This window comes from Melanostigma gelatinosum (assembly GCF_949748355.1).
Source record: "Melanostigma gelatinosum genome assembly, chromosome: 18".
Classification (NCBI taxonomy): Eukaryota; Metazoa; Chordata; class Actinopteri; order Perciformes; family Zoarcidae; genus Melanostigma; species Melanostigma gelatinosum.
The window spans coordinates 16,531,474-16,540,784 of record NC_136651.1 but is presented as its reverse complement, the minus strand read 5'-3'; the positions used below and the strand labels follow the sequence as shown (position 1 = coordinate 16,540,784).

At 39.6% G+C, this 9,311-nt stretch overlaps 1 protein-coding gene across 1 annotated transcript; it reads right to left on the bottom strand.

Moving 5' to 3' along the window:
* Nucleotides 1-254: 254 nt before the first annotated feature.
* Nucleotides 255-8,589, bottom strand: LOC306792609 (uncharacterized protein). The gene is made up of 11 exons (XM_079289855.1): nt 8,332-8,589; nt 6,850-6,938; nt 6,461-6,610; nt 6,041-6,174; nt 5,728-5,864; nt 5,476-5,569; nt 4,771-4,888; nt 4,300-4,523; nt 3,983-4,154; nt 3,744-3,871; nt 255-3,589 (listed from the first exon to the last, which is right to left on the bottom strand). The coding sequence occupies exons 2-11, from the start codon at nt 6,935-6,937 to the stop codon at nt 3,272-3,274; spliced, it is 1,563 nt and encodes a 520-aa protein (XP_079145981.1). The 5' UTR covers nt 6,938; nt 8,332-8,589; the 3' UTR covers nt 255-3,271.
* Between the last annotated feature and the right edge of the window lie 722 nt (nt 8,590-9,311).

Here is a 9,311-nt window from a genome sequence, read left to right as displayed (position 1 = left end):
ATTTGAGTTATTGTTACCCTGCGTTAATTACAAACATGTTGCCTGATATTATTCTTTTTATTACATTTTATTTGTGTCCTTTCTTTTGAAGGAATGCATGAACAACACAGTTTTGATTGCAAAACGCGTGAAAAAGGTTGATTGGAAATTGGTAGTAAAGAGCAAGCGCGCACACGCACAGTAAATTTGTCGGAGTAAATTTTACTCAAATTGAATAAAATTTTACTCAATAAAATACAACATTTGGTCCCAGTCTATATAGAGTAAAATCTACTCTTGCCTCAGAGTTAATGATTCAGAGTATTTTTTACTCTATTCAGTGTTTGTATTTAACTCTAGATGATGATAATTTACTCTATGTAGCATAAAATGAAAACAACTCTACTGCCATTTTACTCAACTTAGAACTATTCCACTCCACATAGAACTACATTCCACTCCACATAGAACTACATTCCACTCCATATAGAACTACATTCCACTCCACATAGAACTACATTCCACTCCATATAGAACTACATTCCACTCCATATAGAACTATATTCCACTCCATATAGAACTACATTCCACTCCATATAGAACTATATTCCACTCCATATAGAACTATATTCCACTCCATATAGAACTAAATTACACTCCATAGAGAACTAAATTATGATTAAAACCTGAGAGAACTTACTCTGGAAGGTTATCATTAAACCCAACAAGTTAAATAAATCAGATATCAGTATTTACCAAAGCACAATTTATTATTTTGTATTACAAATGTGCAATGTATCCATACATATTTTACAGAATACATTTTGGACCTTTGGAACACTTTGGCCTTTTCACTATGACATCATAGGAAACAGTATGGCACAATAAACAAACTTGCATCATCACACCTGTATGACATTTGTACATCAAATGCTTTATAACAGAAAATCTCTTTCACATCAACTACATGAGGTCCGTCTTTTGTGCACACAACTTTATATGCATTAAAATGCTCATCAAGACACACTGTTTGCAGGGCAAATGTAACAAACAATAACCTCTCATCTTTCAGAACTACATGGTGGATTTTGTGAAAAACTGGCATCTCACAATGAACCTTCAGACAAACGACTAAACCCGTCCGATACATATTTCCATGGTGTTTGGCCCATCTAATATTTAAAACCTTGGTGTCAATTGGTACCTGAATAGTCTCAGCTATCTCATAGCCCCAGTCTAGCACATTTAAAGCTACCATATTACCTGGACCAATTATCACTTCATTGGGATCAAATGTCTGCCACCTGTATGCTATTTGATTTTGGTGTTTCTTGGCCAAAGTTTTAGTGATATTTTTGAAGCTTTTTAATTGTTTCTTAAAGAAATGATGCTTTGCTTCATAGCGCATGCACCAACTATGCAAAAGTGGTCCAATTTTAAGAATACACATAGGGTAATGCACCATAAAATGATGTTTTGGTAGCAGCCTTTTGTTTGGAAACAAATGCTTGAACAACCTGTGGTGTTCCACGATTAAGTGTTTCAAAAAAATAGTAATACCCTTTGATAACTTTGGTGAAAATACAATGTTTACAATTTGAAGCAAAAGCAGTAGCAAATACCAGTGTTGATCATTTGGACAAACCAAGTCTCCAAAGATAAGTGGTAGATTGCGAAGTAAACACCAGGATTGGATTGCATTCAACCCCAAGTCATTTGAGTCCTCCCTTAACTTAACTGTAGGAGGTTTGTTGTTTTGCTCCATATAGCCATAGTTAAAACTCCTAATTCTACAGTCTATTTCTTTTAATGTTGTGTACTTATCTTTCAAGTGCAGTAATAGAAGTTTCATTTCATATTGTGCCACTCCCTCCAAGATATCGTGCATAATATCGACAGAGAAGTTTTCACATGTATTGAAATATTGCAAGGAATTTAGAATGCAAGAACGTTTAACGCCCATCACATAGGGAAGAGTGGGATTTGTCTCCATCATTTGGCAATGTTCCGCATGAAGTGCGCGAGTTCGCAAAACTATCTTGGGTGAATCTTCATTAAACTCAGTCTGAAAGTCTTCTTTCTCAGCAAGACAGAAGCGGCAACAATATCTGGCACTGAATGATTCAACAAAACCAAACAAACTGTGAAGACCAAGGTTGTCACCTGTAACTTGGACAATAGTTCCATACACTGGCTGATCATACAAGGGGACCCGAATTCCATCCTTCTCAAGTATTTTAATATCCTGCATAAGTGGATCAAGTATTTTAGAAAAGCCATATGTTTTAACATCTTGGGCATGAAATAAAGCGACCAAATGAATATTAAGCAGATTTGAGTTGTACTTGGGAGAAAAATTCCGCAAGGTGAAATAGAGTGCACCTAATTTATGTATTCCCCGTTTTGAGCCTAAAGGATTTGCAGTTTCAAAATCATCATAAAAAAGCTGAATCAGAATGGCATGCTTCTGTTTTGAAAATAGATCATGACTCTTGAAAAGATCTCCATCGCACAAGTCATGAAGATTTTCTCCTGAACTTGAAGTCTGCATCATCTCTTTTATGTTAGGATGTTGATAAATAAATTGTAAAGTTTTCAAAATAGGGATGTAAACTAATTTATCAGTGACAACAACCTGATCATAAGTTCCAGTGGTGCGATTGCGTAGGGTATCAAATCTTGTACCAAGAACATATTCAACTAAGTCTACCCTTCCCCACTTCTCTGTAAAATACTGCCTTCTTTTACTCTCAGAATTTAATACACCATAGGGATTTTCCATTTTTTCGAAACACTGATCAATTTTGCTCTCAATGTCGCTTTTGATAGGCTCCTGTAAAGATAGACACTTCTTCACAGATTCTTTTGCTTGATTATGGATATCGTCAACAATCTCTTCCATCGAAATTACCAAAGAGTTAACAGTTGTTTCACTTACGCCTGCCACTTTAAGTTCGGCTACTGTTGCAGCGCAGCTGTCTACAAGACTCCTTTTGAGAAGGACTGAGTCAGAAGGTGAACTTCTTGCTGGCAAGTCATCAAAATTACTTGCTGCTAAATCTTCAGATGTAGATGGGCCTTCACCAGGATCAGAACAAGGTTCATGTGCTTTATTTAGATGCTTTCGAAACCCAGAAAAAGTGCCATAAACTAGTGAACAACCAGCCTGACCACATTTAAGACGAAGGGTCTTTCCTGAACAAAGTCCGTGGATCAACTTCAAGTGTTTTGTCAGGGAATTGGTGTTTGCCTGGGGGATTTTGCAAATAAAACAAAACATCTTCGTATCAACTCAATGCAGCATCCGAGCCCTCAACTCTGCAACCCTTGGATTCACCTTAGTGGTATCAACATCGATTTCAAAGATCGTGGTTTGCAAGAAGTTGTACACATTTACCAGATCCTGGTTGTACGAAGTACCAAAGACAAAATGAGCTTTGAAAAGCTCATCAAAACAGGCAAGTGTGTCTGGTGACTTACAAGGTATTGCATGCTTGTCAATCACAATGAAGTATTTGTGAATCAGACTCTTCTGGGTCCCCACAGCTAGCAGGTATGGTTGAAGGCTTTCCACGATGCCGTCCAGATGCCCCTGGATGCTCATCCCAGTCTGTGACAGAAAAAATAATGAATTAGTCAGCTATAAAATTAGTCAGTTTAAGGAAATGTCTTAATTGACCATAATCTTAAAAAGAGGATTGAAAGGTTTAGAAAAGGGGACAGAACAGTGACGATTTTCCAGTTTAATTGAACTGTAACCTCACCTTAATGAATTTCACAAGACGGTCACTGGCTTGTCTGGCTGAGAGTTTTCCTGGTCTCTTGCGGCCATGTGGTGATGGTGGTAGAAGGTGGACAAGAACCAAAATGGATGACATGTCACTGTCCCATCCTGGAAGTAAAAATTCATAAACAAGCATTTACTACAAGCGAACAGTCAATCCATTTTTCATTCAAAAACTATTCTCTCTTCCATAACTATGATCCTTAACTTTTAGCATACCATTTTCCACGTCTGTTGTGCATTCAGCATTTTGAACCAGGTCTTGAAGATCGGCTGTCTGTGTGAGGCCACGGCTTTGTTCGAGGACTTTCTGTTTGTAGATAGTAGGCCATCTCTCCAGGAACTTTGTAGTAGCAGCATCCCCAAACATCAGACCAAAGTCTTGGTCAATCTGCAGACAAGATAGAATTGGTCAAAACAGAACAGTAAACATTATGGTGTAGCACCATGGTCATGACAGATCTTACAACCCTACCCAGGCTATTGTAGAACAGAAATAATATTGTCATGACAGTGGCAGTAGAACGTTCACATACCAGTCCTGCCATGTCCAGGAATCTTGGAAACGCTGTGAATAGTTCAGAGGACTTCACTGGGTCATGAACCATGTCTTGGCGATAGGTAAAGGTCTGCTTCATCTTCTCCTTCACAGTTGCTTCATCAGCTGTATGCTTCATAAGCGCAATGGCCTCGCAGCACAGGCTTTCTGTGGTTAGCCCGTTTTCCACTCTGAATGAGTCTCTTTCTGCTTTTGGACCACCTGTAATAGTGGTGGCACTTTTATCAATTACTGGGTTAGTATATGATATTATGTCCTAAGATATAAGAAATAAGGCTTGGAAAACTCTGCAAGGATGGCCATGCAGGCACTTACGTCTCCAGAAGAAAAATAGGATATATATATATATATATATATATATATATATATATATATATATATATATATATATATATACATTATATGATTATTCCCTCATCATGCATTATGAATTAGACTTCACACATACCAGTTAGTGTTTGTGACTGACTGCAGGTCTTCTTTTTTCCCTCCGATGCTTCCTTCTGAACAAATTTCAGTCTCCATGCCAGATACCCACTCCCATCTTCTGCATTGTAATAATGCTCCTAAAGTAAAAAGGGTTATTCAGTTTGATTGAACAAGTTGAAATAGTTTAATCTTTCCCCAAAAACTATCATATTTCCTAGTATTGTGATGAGGCCTTTCTTTCTAATGACAGTTATTTTGAAAAACAGAGGTTATTGTATTACACGGTTAGTGTTGTGTCTTGTTAATGGGCTAACCCTTGCGGTGCGAAAGTAAACTGAGCTTTAACACCGCCAGAGTTCAACTTACGGGGAAGGCAGAGATGGTGGCCATTAGGGCTGTCACCTTTTCCAAAAATAACACTCGAACAAATATGAAATGACACGCAATACGTTAGAGCGCCCTCTGTTGGGTGACAAAGTAAACTACGTTAAACAGTCAGCTGTGGATATAGACTGTACATTTTTTATTCAAATGAGTCATTAGAGTTTGAATGTTAATTACATTCAAACAAATGTTCAAAAAGTGACAGCCCTTGTTGCCATGCAGTAATGTTTACAGATCTTTATTTGAAATAAAAACACTACCCATCTGTAAAACAGCAGTTGAAATATTTACATTCCAAGCAAGTGAAAAGTAAATAAGTTAGACGTTTTAATGTACTTACATAGCCTAACTTGCTCCTAGGATCGGCCAGGTATGGGTACAAGGTAGTGATGCCCCTTGCGTAGTCCTCTTTAACGCGCCTTGAAGGACTTGTCCTACACACAAACACACAGACTTTACTATATGTGCTCCAATCAAAAGTATTGATGTGTAAATTCCACCTGCTAAAAGAGGGGTGTTGTACTGTGTCAATTCAAGACACACATGTGTATTAGGAGTGCAGGTATGTAATAATAACAACATGACAACATACCCATGTTCACTTGTCATATGTGCGACCAATATCTTGACCATATCACGTCTTCTGGCATCCGTTAGGCTTTTTGTTCGGGCATACTCATTCATGATCCTCTCTCCTCCAGGTTTGTTCTTCAGGATGTCTTCAATCATCTAAGTGGGAAGAACAAAAATGAACACAATGAAACGTTTAAAACAATAATGACATCAAGTATTATCAAACAGAATGGCCACAATTTTACAACTTCAGTTATTCAGCCATTTACCATTCAACCTTGGCATTTTTTTTAAACCTTCAGAAAGGATGCAAGGGAAACTGCAGAGCTTACCTGAGCTAGATGACTTCCCTCATCTCTTTGTCTTGTAGCAGGACTATGCTGCAATATAGTGGTGTCGTCCGAGTCCCTCTCATTGTCTCCACTGAAGCTTGCAAAGGAGGAGCATGAAGGGGAGCTCAAAGAATCTAGAAATCATATTAACATTGAACTAATGTGATTAACAATGTGACTATAAGACAATATAAGTGCACACATCCATTATTAGAGGAATGCAAATATTTCACATTGTATCATGCCCACAACAGTTCCAGAAATTGTGGAAAGGGTGAGCAGAGATGATTTCAAAATATCTAAATAAGATTTTAAAAAACCCCAACTCAGATATATTAAATTGTCTTGCATATTCAAAACATGTTAGATTGACCAAGCCGTACAGATAAATATGAAGTTATAAGCTAATAAGTAACTAACCCTCAAGATTTGGGTCTTGGGGTAGACAAATCTCCAGCACACCAATGTCTTGTTTCTTTAGTAGAAACTCAAACACCTCCTCATCAACTTCGGTCTTTGATTCATCATAGACTTTTAAGTCCAAGGTTGGAAGGTCAAATTTCTTGGCAACTGTGAAGACAAAATACCAAGGGACAAGCTTAGTGATGAATCGGTTGTGTATTTGCAGAAAAACATAACAGACAGCAATCAGAAGGCCATCTTCACTTGAACATTGTAATCCCAAAACTGACAGTGTTCCATGCAGACCTTTGCTATTCCAGGGAAAAGACTTTCAGGTATGCAAAACATAGAGTGACATCCCAAGTGTATTGTTCCACAGGTTAGTGTGTGCAATATTTTTCACTCACCACAATCCAAAAATGATTTGAAGGTTAGTTGCCCCTCATAACAAATGTACTTCTGACGATCTCTGTACTTCACTCTTACAGCTTGCATCCTTCATGACAAAAACAATTAAATTAGTTTCATTATCAGAAACAGCTGACTGCCAACATTAGTAATACCACAGTAAGCCAACATTAGAAAGACATGATGCATGGACTAATAGTAGGTCTCCACAAGGGTAAACTATTTCATTATAAAAACGAGGGACATTTTAAGCACGTCTTTATTACGCTGTACTAAAGGGACCTGTTCATTCGCTTGAATCGCCAATTCGCGTCACTCCAGTCTCATAGTGGCTGTGCATAGACTTTGTATGTAATCTACTGCGTTTGGCGTGAACACATCATCAGAAATGTAACCAGTTGTCTCATCTTGAACAATGTCTACTTCACCTGGTTGTCTCCGACTTGGCCGTCTCTAGCATGCCACAGTGCAACAGATCAATCAGCTTATGCTGCGGAATTCTACCCGCACTTCGCGAGTGGCCCGTGCCAATGTCAAGCCCAGCTAGTTTTAGCAGTCAACAGAGTGAAGTGCATTTTTTCAAAGTATAACACACATGTTGCATCGACCAGGGTGCTGATGAACTGCAGCGAAACACAGTCCATCAACACAGCTCTTTTCAGAGTCAAATACACGTGTTGGCGGCAACAAACGCAGCTAGAAACAGTCCAACAGTCATTAACAGCTCTTTTCAGAGTCAAATACACGTGTTAGCGCAAACAAACGCAGCCGGAAACAGTTGCTTAAAACAGTCGTTAACAGCTCTTTTCAGAGTCAAATACACGTGTTAGCGCAAACAAACGCAGCCGGAAACAGTTGCTTAAAACAGTCGTTAACAGCTCTTTTCAGAGTAAAATACACGTGTTAGCGCCCACAAACGCAGCTAGAAACAGTCCGTTTAAAACGGTTTTTAACAGCTCTTTTCAGAGTAAAATACACAGGTTAGCGCCAACAAATGCAGCTTAAAACGGTCGTTAACAGCTCCTTTCTGAGTAAAATACACGTGTTGACGCCAACAAACTGCAAATTCTACATAGCCATTTTCACAGTAAAATGTACCTGTTGCACCAACTAACTGCAGCAAAAGACAGCCCCTCTACACAGAATAAAACACACATGCACCTGCTCAGTGAAGTCCGCTGGCTACTGATGATAGCTAATACTACTTTATTGAGACTTTAATCCAGGTGTGTCGACGTTAATATGTCCATAAACCACCAAATATTTTGCGAATTGATGTTAATGCGTTAGAAGCTAACGTTTGACTGTGACTAAGTTATGTGAAAACGTTAGAAGCTACCGTTAGCATCTGCTAACGCGAACAATCAGAAGCTACGGCTCATATCTGACAATGCAAATAGTGAAGTAACGTTAGGTTAGCTGCAATGTTGCTACACAATGTACCTTACACACATGAAGTTAACCAAAACGAATGACCTTACCTGACATGTTATTTCAAATGCCGTCTTCTGTTCCTCACTTCAGCCCTTCCGTTCCATAAAACGTCAGCTCATTCCAGTGTAGCGAGAGGTGTCATGGCGGCAGAAACGAAACTTAAGGAACCGTTGTGGGCGTGGTCACGCTGTTTTACTCCAATAGATTTTATTCTGAATATTTACTCACACTCTACTGGCTACTGGAAGTAATTACACTCCAAAATGATTAAATATGACTCCTTCAGTGGAAAATAATTGTAACTCCGGAAAAATTACTCTCCCGTTTTTCCTGTGCGTATACACGCACGAGTCTCTCTCTTTCACTCCCACATTCAAAAGTGCAATCAAAGATCAATTCCAGCTAATGTCTTTAGAGAGGGGCCAACAAAGCAGAAGGGTGTTCTGTCCAAAATGGAGGCCCTGATCTTCACCCCCCCCCCACCACCATCCTCTTCTTCACCATTCCCACTCTCCTAAATTAACAGCAGCAACTCCAATTCGTTTTCCATAAACAATGCAGGAGATGAAATATTAATGTTATGTGCGCGCAATTGTTTAAGTGCCCTAAATGATCCCATTTGGAAATTGATTGTTTCCATCCTTCTTTTCCTTGAGGGTGCTGGATGCGCGCTCCTCTGCCAAACGGCTCCAACAGCTGGTGACCGGGCTGGAGCTGACTGCAGGCCGGGGATCAGCGTGGGGACAGCTGGTCAGCGGCTCCACCGGCACCGCCCCTCCCTCCTCCGTGCGCGTCTCATCAAACCCCCCCCCCCCCCCCCCCCCCCCCCTCCGAGTCGAAGAGGACCCAAGTTATCCGTCCGCGGCGCGTTGGGGGTTAAAGGAGTTCAGGCTGACGGACAAGACTTGGCGTGTAGGATGTTAACGATTAGACAAAAGACTTTAATAGGTTTTAATTGAAAGTCGATAATGGGTCTGATAGCCAGGTCCCCCTGCTGTCATCCACGCATGGCACCTGTTATCTGGGG